This window comes from Sphaerodactylus townsendi, linkage group LG04 (genome assembly GCF_021028975.2).
Source record: "Sphaerodactylus townsendi isolate TG3544 linkage group LG04, MPM_Stown_v2.3, whole genome shotgun sequence".
NCBI classification, from domain to species: Eukaryota; Metazoa; Chordata; class Lepidosauria; order Squamata; family Sphaerodactylidae; genus Sphaerodactylus; species Sphaerodactylus townsendi.
Genome location: NC_059428.1, coordinates 100,799,806 through 100,812,075, shown reverse-complemented (window position 1 = coordinate 100,812,075; position 12,270 = coordinate 100,799,806). Strand labels below are relative to the sequence as shown.

The window sequence follows — 12,270 nt, the reverse complement described above, 5'->3', positions numbered from 1 at the left end:
CCTGTTGGAGCTGGGGAAGTGACGGAACCTGGATTCTGTGCCTTCACTTAGGGAACAGGCGATGACTGTCGAAGTTGATTGTGCCAAACATCTGCTAAGACCATGGATACTCAAACTGGATCCTTGTGTAAAGCCTTTTGTAGGATAAGTTAGACACTTTTCTGTATGTGGATCACAAAAAGACCAACATACAGAATCCTACTTCTGGGTATATCCACCTCTCTTCTTGTGTCTTTCTCCCTCTGTTTATACACACATACATAAATACCTCTACAGAGGATTTTAATCACACTGGGGGGGTGGGGAGAATGTATACATTGTTTACGTAAACATTAGTATAAGCCATTTCCAGTTGCAGGGGCAGCCCATCATAGGGAGCAGTGGTCTGCATGATGAAATTATATAACTTTGTGTGTACACACACTGAGATCTTCTCTTGAATATAACTGCTGCTTAAACGGATAGATGAATCAAATATAGGGTTGCCAACTTCCAGGTGGTAGCTGGAGACCTGCTGCTATAACAACTGATCTTCAGGCAACACAGATCGGTTCACATGGGCGTTTTCCGGACGGACAAAATATCCTGGGGGATCATACATACCGGGATGTTTCTATCTCAGTTCCTCCCTCCGCACGGCAGGCCGTCAGCACGTTCAGGCCGGGAGGAAGAACTCCAGGTGATTATGCATGGCCCCTGGTTTAGTTTCATTTTCCTTGCCGACATTGCTGCACATGCACGAACTGTCCCTTTTTCTGACATTCTGATTGGCTGCAGGCGGCAAAGCGGGAAAAATAAACTGGTACATCTCCCGCAATGTTTGCATGGGAGCAGGTTCAATGTTTTTTTTTAAACAAGAACTGCCAATTTTATTGTTTTTTGAAAGCCGCGTTATAAGAGAAGTCTCATGGGGCAGGCCCAAATTATGCGGAAGTCATGGCTGAACCGGGATTTCACCTCCTTATCCCAGGATATATTGGCCGTGGGGAAAACGCCCTGGAGAAAATGGCCACTCTGGAAGGTGGACTATGGAGGACTATACCCCATTGAAGTCCCTCCCCAAAACCCACCTTCCTCAGGCTCCACCCCTAAAATCTCTAGGTATTTCCCAACCAGGAGCTGGGAACCCTAATAAAAGAGGTTGAATTTATAAGAGCTTTCACAGAGAGAAGATGGAGAAGGATTGCAAAAAACAATTCCGTTTCATTTGAGCAACTTAATATATATTAAATGCCTGCCAATAGTCTGAGGAAGCATGCCTTTCTTCAAAATTTATATAACTTGAAACACGGGCAGTTAGGATATGTATATATTGAAAAGGGCTAGTTAAATAAACCATTCTGTAAAATGTTTCATAAAAATAGGAACAATTTGGGTTTTAAATGAAAAGTGTATGTAATAAAAAAAACATATACTTTTTACTGTGCTAAGGAACTAGCGGCGCTTGGAAGTTACTTTTGCCAAAGTTATAGGAAAAATTCATTCAAAGTCAATGAACTGTGTACTTTATTGGCCAGGTTTAAAAAAGTGTATTTGTTTTTGTCATTGTCTGGGGTATTTTATATTGTGTAATAGTTTTTCATTTTATTTAAAAAAAACACATTTTATTTAGAGCAAGCACATTTCTTTGCTTCATAACTCAGGAGACATTTTTCACGCACTACTAGAGAACTTAATTTCCTGTCAAATTTGTCGGGTGGAGCTGGGCCAAAATTCTATACTTTCCAGAACTGCAAAACAACAGCTTTTGCTTAAAAAAATATGGCATGAATTTATCCAAATAAATTCTTCAGTCCCACGTACCTCCAACTATTGTTCTATCTTTGCCAAGGATTCATACTCCAAAGTGATGCTAGAATAATGTAGCTATTCTGTACCATAATAAACGATCTGTTACTTTCTTTTTCACTTAGCTGTGCTACTAATGTGTATACCACCCAGTGTTAGAACAGTACTGTCAGGATAATGGAATCCAGAAAAGACATTCAGCTACATACAACTCAGTATTTTAGGTCCCAATCGAAAAATAAATTAGGTTGGATCCTATGACTTCCCTCCACCAAGTTTTCCTTCAACAAATACAAAGTTTTCTTCATCAGAGGAAGCTTTTCTTTATCAGAATAAGTAATTCTCCATTGGAAAAAGTCTTTGTTGAAGAAAGATTTAGAGGAAGAGAGTCATAAGATCCAACTCATTGTGATTAGCTAGACTTGCTTTGCATGCTGCAGGACTCCCCCCCCCCCCCGAATATTCCATACAGTATTTTAAGCTTGGGGGAACCGAAGCCAACAGCAGTTCAGGGGTCAGGGTTGGGAAAATCAAGATAAACCTTTGTTGTGAATTCAGCAAATGGCTCCATCTTCTTTTCTGGACTGTTCTGTTCTTGTGACTGTATGCATGACAGTCTCTTTTGCAACAGTCACTGGAGGCGATGTTACTCCATACATAACATACCAGTGCTTGCCACAGTAAACAAATCAAGTGTGAAAGGTGATGTTCTTCGCTCCCCCACCTAAAAAATGAACATACTCTACTGAGATCTTGCCAGCCATCAGTTCCTTGAGGCACTAGTGCTCTACATTTCCAAGTGTTTGGAAATGTACATCTCCTTGAACACTTTATGTATTTTCTGTAGCAACTACTGATAGCTGCAATAAACACAAGAGCTAAGTGAACAATCTCTTAAAACAAGTTACCGTACTTTTGCAGATATATAAGAACACACAGTGATTAAACAGTTGCCCTTCAGAATCAGCAAATTGGGCACGAAGGCCAAGGCCTTCCCCTGATGTTTCCTCCTAGCACCACTATTCAGAGATTTACTGCCTCTGGATGTGGAATGTCCCTTTAATTATCATGGCTAGTAGCCATAGATGGACTTATCCAAGCATGCATATGTCTCATCTCTTTCTAAAGCTATCTATGCTAGGAAATCAACCTTGGGGTTTTCTGTCTAATTGTTAATTATTCTAATAAACAGAACCATTAAAAGTATACACAGAGGAGATATATTGGCCATGAGAAGAACTGCATCATTAAAAAGATGCAATACAGTTATTTGTTGGTCACCCAAAGAGATTTGTTTTCTTATGAATTCCAACTAAAGTTTCAACCTAACGAACAGCTAAATTCACTGATTTTCTTCTTTTTTATTGTATCTAAGTCCTATGCACATTTACTAGAATCTAACATACACTTGCCAGAAGTGTCCCATTAAAATCAATGAGTAAACATGCTCAGAAAGGCACTGGAATTCTCCTGCTTTAGCATTCAGCTGGCATCAGAGAGAAATTCATGCCAAATGCTCGTTTTACAACACAGCACCATAAATTTGCCCAGAAGCTGTTGATATTTATGTTCTTACTTTACTTTAATTTTTACCCCACCCCAGCCTTTCAACTGTGTAAGGTTAATTTTAAAATGAAGGAGGCTAATCAAGGAAGCCCTTGTCACCTTATCAACATGGCAATATGTGGCTGAGATTTAACAAAGTTAACCCTGAAAATGTGTTTGTTATCACAGGTATAGGTGTTACTTCTGGGGTGTCAGTCGGTTTCCCAAGTACTTCTGGAACAAGCACTCGTTCTCCTTTCCAGCATGTGCACAAAGGTAAGAAAACCTGTCTGTTTCACTTTTACCTTCAGCAAATTTCCATCTCCTGGCTTGTGAAAAGAGTTTGGCACAGAGGTGGGGTGGGCACAGACAAGAAGATAAGTGAGACTTCTTGTCTCTGGAGGAGGATAGTTCAATGAGTCTGCCACTTTTATCTACGAGTCTGCCACTAGCAGGCTTAAAATTGGCCCTGGAACTAGATGCCAGCATTTAGATGAGGATTAAAATGATTTGTTCAGCCAAGAGCACTGGTGCTTCGGCAGGGATGAATTTCTGATGAACTTTGCAAATGAGATGAATATCTCCAGTATAGAAGTTAATTTTGCTTCCTTTATCTCGAACATCCTAAGAGGTTTATTTGGAATGTGGAAATGCATTGCAGCCACGGGAGCTATCTTTTTTGTGCTAAAACATATTATCATGAGAACAAATGAATGAAAAACATATCACCGCCCTGCAGTGCCAGCAAGAGTCTGTGGCCCCAGTCTAAATATGCAACTGCATTCCAGCATAAATGATGAATTCCTGCTGAACATGGCTTTTGTTGTTCATGTACAAAGCTGGTGACAACTTTACCCTTCAATTAAGATTACCTCACACCAATTAAAAGCAATTTCTGAATATAGTTTCTATTGCCAGATATTTTGGAATCAGTATGGCGCACACACAAAATTCCAGGGGAAGCATCTTACCTGGGTCATTACGGTACTTTCCTTTGGATGAGAGAGCTTTGGAGACATGACATTTTTATCATATTTGTACCCAGCTGCTGTTTCTTCACATACAGACACACATTTGCATCTTCCCTTCAACTGAGGGAAGGGCTACTTCTTGTGAGCCCTGGCAGATGCTTAAAGAGTCAAACTAGATGGGACTTTTTCCACAAGTCCACAGGTTTCCCCAAATTTGGCTTTCATAATCTTACAGTCAGATGCCAGCTGCTGTGATTTAAGTTTCCAAGCACCACATGGTCCTAATTCAGACTGCTACACAGAGGAAAAAAGAGCTTCAGCCTTTCCCCACATGCTGTTTCTCCAGCCCAAAATGGCTCTGGGTATCTATCTCAGTGGAAATCAATGGTCAGGATATAAATTTTTTTAAAGGAGCAATTTATCTAGACAGGCAGAGAGAAGTATAAAGTTATCAACTCAATTCTATGCATGTCTAATTGGGAGTTATTTTGCTGCCATTTACTTGGAAGTAACTACCTGAATTCAGCAGTTTATTCTTCCAATAACATGTGAATGAGACTGGAAACTTACAGCCCATGCAGGTGGAGAGGGAACTCCATGGTGGGTGGGGACGGGGAGTGGGAGGCAGTGCCACGCCACCTCTAATGGAACTCCGGGTGATGCAGCAAGCTGCGGGGGAACCTCCCCCCACTGGTGCCTGGAAAAACTCAATTGGAAAAAATGATTTACGCCTCACATTTCCATGGCATAAGTTAAGGGGCTGCACCAAGGGTGCTCCTAGGCCGAAAGCCTGGTGGAAGCCAACTAGAGTTGGTTTGACCCCCCCAGGAACACATCCCACCCGCCCCCACTCCATCAACATGCTCTGCTACCCTAGTGCTGTCATGGAGCAGCAGGCCCTTCCGGGTTTGGGTGCCATGGAGCTGTGCAGTGCCCGCCCACTGGCATGTTTGCTCTCTCCACTGGCAGAGGTGCCCCTTGTTCTGGCAAGGTTAGCAAATGGGTGGGTGTGAGCCCACGCTGCTCCCACAACCCATTTCACCCTCTCCAAACTGGACTGGACTGCAAGTTGGTGATGGTTTCATTTTATGTAATCTTTTCTAGTTTTCTCATATATGTGTATACATGTGTATGTGTATTAATAATTTCTCTCTTTTGTGACTCCAGGAGATCTTTCTGGTCAAGGACATCTTGCTACTGCTCTGATCATTGCGATGTCTACAATTTTCATCATGGCTATTGCTATTGTCCTGATCATCATGTTTTACATTGTGAAAACTAGAACTTCTGCTCAAGGTAACCGCCCATCAATAAAAGAATTCCAGTTTTGAAATGGTATACTTTCAGGCTTCAGCACAATCCCTGACTTCAGTGGACTTAGAAAGGGGGTAGCTCTGTTTTAGGTCTGTACTGTGTTATCATTGCTGAGAATGAATATTGAACAGGGGCATGTCTTTACATTCCAGCTTGCTGCACTAGCCATTCAGTGAAGACTGTGGAAGCCCAGGTCAACGTGCAGGAAGAAAAAAAAGAACTGGAAGGTTCGAGCTGTTTTATAATTCCTTTTTACACACCAGATCCCACGGGGCTTATGTTGCTCTAACGCAATGCCCTGCACCAAATCTATATTTTTTTAATTGCTTGAACACAAATTCCATTTAGGAGAAGAATAAGTGGGAAAGCATCTGTGCAGGCCAGAATTTAACTCGATTCCTTCAGAATAATTAAAACTCAGCCCAATGTTTTGCTGGATTCTTTCTGAAATGCTCTTGCGAAGAAGCAAGGAAAGCTATTATATTCACAAATGTAATGTTTTTGCCAGTTATAACTTTTTTTTTACATTTGCAGAAAACGTTGTGATTTTCTCAGAGAAAGATGAATTTGGAAAGCTGACAGCAACACCAGCTAAGGTTGTCAAAAGGTATGTAATATTCAAGCAAATGTGCTGAAAATGGTAAAGAAATATAATTGTCCTCAGATATGAAAAAAAAACCATACTCAGTTAAAGTGGATAGCACAACAACAGGACTAAGCATAATTTAGCTAAGTAAAATCTAGAAGGGGCTTCATTTTTTTTTTGCCATCAAGTCACAAGCTGTCTTATAGCATCCCCTGTAGGGCTTTCACAGTAAGAGATATTCATAGGTGGTTTGCCATTGATTGCTTCCACATCAAGTCCTTGGTATTTCTTCGAGGTCTCCCATTCAAATACTCACCAGGGTCAAGATTGAGAATGTGTGACTAGCCCAACAGCTCCCAGCAAGTTTCCATTGCCAAGTGGGGATTCAAACCTGACTTCTCAGATCCTAGTCCAACTACACTATACTGGCTCTCCAGTGGGCATCACAGCATTCTTAAAGAGAAGTTAAGTTCCATTGCTGGAATGCTTTAAAACAAGTTTTTGGGTCAGATTTTGTGTATGACTAGATACAGACAAGAATCTGTAGAAGACAACAATCTATATCTGCCAAGGAATAGAAAACTTGATTGCAAGCAAATGAATTGGTACAGCACTCAAATAGGAGAAATTTTCCAGGTGCGTCCATATTTCTGTATCTGGAACTGTGCAGGACAAGGGCATATATAACTAGAAAAGTACCTTGTCTTATTTTATTCATCTTTAATTTCCAAACTAGGAGATGATGCAGGATGTGATTGTTGAAGTGGAAAGTTTGTGCTGCCTTCTGTTCTCCAGTTCCTTCAAGCAAAAAGCACTGCTATGATGCTGTTGTGGCACTGTGACATTTTTACTGGCTCAGTATAGCTCTTGTATCATGATAATAGAATAAACATAATAACAATAACAGAAGTCATCATAATAATAGAATGAATGTTAAGACAAAGGCATAGCTGAAGATCTATATGCTATCATTTAGAAATCAATTCTTTCTTATGCTTTCCTTGTCAGTGAAAACGATGCATCATCAGAAAATGAGCGGCTTTTAAGTCGTAGCATGGACAGTGATGAAGAAGCTGCGATTGACAAGCAAGGCACTCCAGAACTGTGCTTGTTGTCTCTAGTCCATTTGGCCAGGGATAAATCTTACACAAACAACAAATCAACTGGCGTAAGTCCCCTTTGAATTTTCAATACAAGTGTTTTCACAAGTCAATTTTGGGACTTTTGACTCTGTATGAAAAATGTAAAACTTAATTTTATCCGTTGACATATTAGAAACCCTACAATTTTCATGTTGTGCAGATTCCCTTGCCTTTCAACATCCCTCGTCACTATCAGCAAACATCCATCCAAGCCTCTTTTCTATCTGGATATTCTTACCTTAACATAACTCCTGGGCTCTTCTATCACTCTGGAGCCCTGTTCACAAGTTACAGTGAGCACATGAGCAATCTGTGCATGGTGTGCACTTGATTTTTCTTCACACACACACTGAGTACTTCCCAATTCACATTCAGTACACACAGAGCTGAACATGTGACTGAAACAATTATTTAGGTACTAGTTCCCAGATTCTTTTCTACCTTGAATGCATTGGCTCTTTCTTACAAAGAGATGTACACATATACATGCAGAAAGTATGCATGTTCGTTACAATGTGGATAGGGCTTGTGTCAATTCAAATGGAACACTCCCAATTAAAGGGGGGCATTTGATAAATATGATAAGAACACCCCTTCCCCACAAATACCTTGTCAGTATTTTCCGGGTTCTTCCTCCCAAAAAAGGCAGCAATAAAGAGGAGCCATATAAGCGGATCTGAAAAAAAAATCCAAGTTTTTTCAGCATTTTTGGGCTATTTCAGCCCACTGCCTTTTATTTTAAAAAAAACATACCTCTCCTTCTTCCTTTACCTGCTACAAGCTGTTGAATGAGGGACTGGGCCAGGCTCAGCCTGGCTGAGTTCACCATTGAACTGTTCACCCTGCCCCCAAAGTCCACATGGAGTTTGGGGGTGGGGCATGCAGTTCAACACTGGACCTGCCCAAGTCAAGCTCAGCATTGAATTGTGGGCTCAGCCTGCCGGATCAGCCTCTGGATGGCTAGTTCCTTCTTATACTACTGGCTCCACCTCTGAAGCTCCGCCTCTAAAGTCAGGTAGACTTTGAAGATAGAACCAACAATTTAAAGCTAGATCTGGCCAGGCTGGGCCCAGCATTCAACTTTGCCTGCCTCTGAATTCACATGGGTCTAAGAAGTAGCAGGCAACATAGGTGCAAATTTTCAGAAAAACCCAACAAGCCAGCATGGAATGTCAGCTTTTTTTTTTTTTTTTTTTGGGGGGGGGGGGGGGGTTCAAAAAAAATTTCAGGTCTATTAAACCCAAACCTGAAAAAATACCATTTTTTTTGCCCACCCCTATTCCCAGTCCTCTTAATCATGGCTAAACCACTGTTCACACAACGTGTAGCGTGCCTAGAGACCAGAACTGTAAGCAGAGATTCAACTGCTGTTTGTCATCCTGGTTTCATTACAACTTATTACAACTTACATACAGTGGTCAACTGTGCTTTACTGATAAAGAGTAAAGGAATCCAACATTGCAAGAGGAAGGAGGGTAGGAGAACATGCAAGGGAAAGGCTTGGGCACAAGTAGCCAAACCAGTGTCTTGTGTCGTTATGGGTGCCAATTACCTGCTGGTGGCTAGATACTTCTGGCTTCTTCCCCTGCTCAGATGGGGGCAAAATGGACGGCCCAACATAATTATTCTATCAGCATCAGCTGATGCCATCAGCAGCCCAAAATAATGATGCTACTTCTAGTGTTACCTGGAAGTGACATCAGTTAGTTTTGGGTGAATACTAAAAACATCACCCAATGTTATGGTTAACCATAGAGTCTTGGACAGTAGCTAAAGCATCACCTCTGGTGTGATGATGTCCCTTCTGGGCCATGCTGGATGTAGAATCATCATGCCAAAAGGTGCTAGTCCTCCCCCATGTAAGTTTCTATCTCCCACAAGTTGCCAGTCTATGCTTGGCAACCCTGTATAACATCCTTTCCACTCTGCCCTTTAACTTCTAACTTTTTCCACCACTCCTGGCCTCTAAGGTTCTATTTCTGCTCTTCCTGGTTTTGATTTCTGGGCTAGATGCAAAGCTGGCAAGCCACTCAGCTTCCTAGCCCTCAAGACTGCTTTCTAATTATTGTTTTTGTTCTTCACTTCCTTATTTGAAACGTGGATTCCTAGGCTCTGCATAGCTAAAAGTTCCTTTAAGTGTCCCTCATGAAATCCCATATTGTTTGTCAGCCTTTTTTCCCCCTGTGCCTTTTCTTTCACCACAAATATTCAGTGAGATCAGAAGGAACTACAGCAGCAGGAATAGCTATGCCATCGTTTGAGAAGTTGATATGCAAGCTACAGCCAACTTTGACCCTTTTAAAGGAGTGAGATTAAAACATAGGTGCTAAGCTCTAGAAATCCACCTTATTTTCATTTGGTTCATTCTTTTCAATTGTAGAAACATTTCTACCCACCCCAACTGCAAACTCCTGAAAGTATGTTTTTTAACTATCATGAGAGGCCTGAGCCAAAACAGAGTTCATGCTTCTGATAAGATACTTCTCCCACTGTGCATCAGCATCCACCCTTCTTTCCTACAACCATTTTTAGCTTGCTCTATCTGTTTCTTGCAGCTGCCCTGTGTCTTTAAACCACTGCAAGACAACTAAAACCATGACATGCACCATGTCAGTTTTCTATCCTGGAACTGTTAATAGCACCAAGTTCCTTTCAGGTGAAAAGTGGCAAGTCCAGCCGTTGATTGTAGCACAACAGGCCATAGTGTTCGTGATGAGACTGCTGCAGTATTTGTGAGAGTGACGGTGCAGATTTAGGTCAAGGTCTGGGTGTTGGCATCTGTCCACAAAAGTTATTTTTAAATGAATTTTTAAAAACCAACAGCTTAATTAAAACCTGGTTTTACTCCAGCCAGAAGTTCTTCTAAACATGCTTATTGGTAAAACAGATTTTCATTGAGGCCAATAGCTGAGATTAGAACCCTCTTTTAGAAGGTGTAGGTAGAATTGCTTAATTCAGCACAGCTGCTTCAACCCTGCTGCAACCCAGAGAATTTCTGTACTAATGTTATTTTGTATATTCTTCTTGCCAACATTCAGGGCAATGTCTAGTCAAAGAAGAATTAAATACTGAATTATATAACCTGTACAGGTGATAGATATTGTGTGAGAGAAATGTGAACTCTTCCTGGAAAGTCTAGTGGTCCATCTGCCACCATTTTAACTTTTGTGGGGCCTCTAAAGTATGCAATATGGAAGGAGGCTTCTAGAACAAGAATTCTTATTCTTTTGATATACATAGCTTCCCCTAAAGTTGCCACAAAATTGCCATAAAATTCCCCTAAAATTGCCACAAATATAATAGAATACAAGTACATTTATTTGGCCTACTGCTACTCTTCTTTCAATTAATTTAGGTCTGTCTTTGTAATTAGTCCAGGACTGTGTACAATAAAAAGAATAAGTAAAATATTCTCAAGGTTACGAATTGCTGCAGCCTTGTAGTTATTTATTTTGTATATTTTGACTCTATTAGCAATGTGAAGATGCACAGAACACCTCAATATCACTGAAGCTCTTCTGGGCTCTCTTGCCACCAAAAATTATGTTAAAACACTCCTCAGATGTCACAAATATTGTCTGCACACGTTAAATGCATATCTACAAATGCTAGCCAACTTATTTAAAAGTGAAATCCCTGAGACTCTCAGGAAGCTGCACTCTGCTTCTAACATTAAATCTCTGTCCCTTTTCTGTAACTAGGAATACATACAACTGACTTGACATGTCTCTTATCTCTTCACACATCTCTGAGGAAACAACTAAGTCCAGTTTTCAAAAAGACAATTTTTGTGTGTTTTATTTTCCTTAGATTCAAAGCCGGAGGAAAAAGATTCTGGATCTATATGCTAACGTGTGTGGTGTTGCAGAAGGTGGGTGAAAAAAAAAAGAATACATAAAGCAAAAAACATTCATTTATAACACTATTGTTTCCATTCTTAAGCAAAAGGCTGGAGCTTCAAGGCAACTAATATATCATAGTCAATAGATTTAGATGGATTCAACTGTGAGGGGATTTTTTTTTTTAAAGTTAATTTTGGGAGCAATTTGGCTGAACTTCTGAGGAATTAAAATTTATTCTGGTACCAAAGCTGACCTTTAGACAACTATCTTTCTGAAAACTTGGACAGTTCTATAACTGTATCAAAGTTGTTTACTGGTTTCAATTAGAACGTACTTTTGCAAGGCGAAATAGGAAGAAAACAGAGGCCGATTACACACAGCAAGGTTCTTGCGACTTCAAAGAGAATTGGCTATGGAGTTTTTGTTTCAGGGCATGTTCTGCATTATTACCCACCGCCCTGCTTGCAGTGGGACAGGCATTACTCATCAGCTGGCTTTTTGCTTACATCCAGGGGGGCAATGTTTCATGGGTTTTCTATTGCACAAGCGTGCTTTAATTTTTAATATGATCTTTAATTTTTTATCTTTAATCTTATCAATAGATTGATATAATAATCTATCAATAGATCAACATATCAACTGATCAACATCAGTAGATTGATATATCAATCTATTGATAGATTGACATAAGAAGGTGAACTATTAAAGAAAAGGCTTGACTGTAACACCTGATTGTCTTTCATGGCAGGAAGTGGGGAGGAGTAATGGCAGTGTGCAAACTGCAAAACCGCAAAAGAACCACATGAACTGCCATTATTTCCTCAGAAGAACTGCTAAGCTTCCCAGGTTCACGATCATTTGTCTCCCAATGTGCTGCAAACCCAAGAAAATCGGGTGTTTGGACTGATCGACTATCATTATCTTTACATTTTTTTTAGTATAGTATTGATTTATCAGTCTATCAATATGGTTATTTAATTTTTATGGTTATTTAATTTTTTCTAATCTAAAGATCTAAAGATATGCAGGAGCAGGGAGGCCACAGGCAATAGAAATGATATGGTGGGATAAAAAGCAGGAAT

The 12,270-nt window shown here is 40.3% G+C and overlaps 1 protein-coding gene across 1 annotated transcript in view; it reads left to right on the top strand.

Annotated features, from left to right (window-relative positions):
* EDAR (ectodysplasin A receptor) overlaps positions 1-12,270 on the top strand; it is a 95,562-nt gene that overhangs the window by 80,943 nt on the left and 2,349 nt on the right. Inside the window, exons 6-11 of the mRNA XM_048494696.1 lie at positions 3,523-3,609; positions 5,472-5,600; positions 5,771-5,845; positions 6,153-6,225; positions 7,213-7,372; positions 11,157-11,217. Coding sequence (XP_048350653.1) covers positions 3,523-3,609; positions 5,472-5,600; positions 5,771-5,845; positions 6,153-6,225; positions 7,213-7,372; positions 11,157-11,217 — 585 coding nt within the window. The remainder of the gene's footprint in view (positions 1-3,522; positions 3,610-5,471; positions 5,601-5,770; positions 5,846-6,152; positions 6,226-7,212; positions 7,373-11,156; positions 11,218-12,270) is intronic.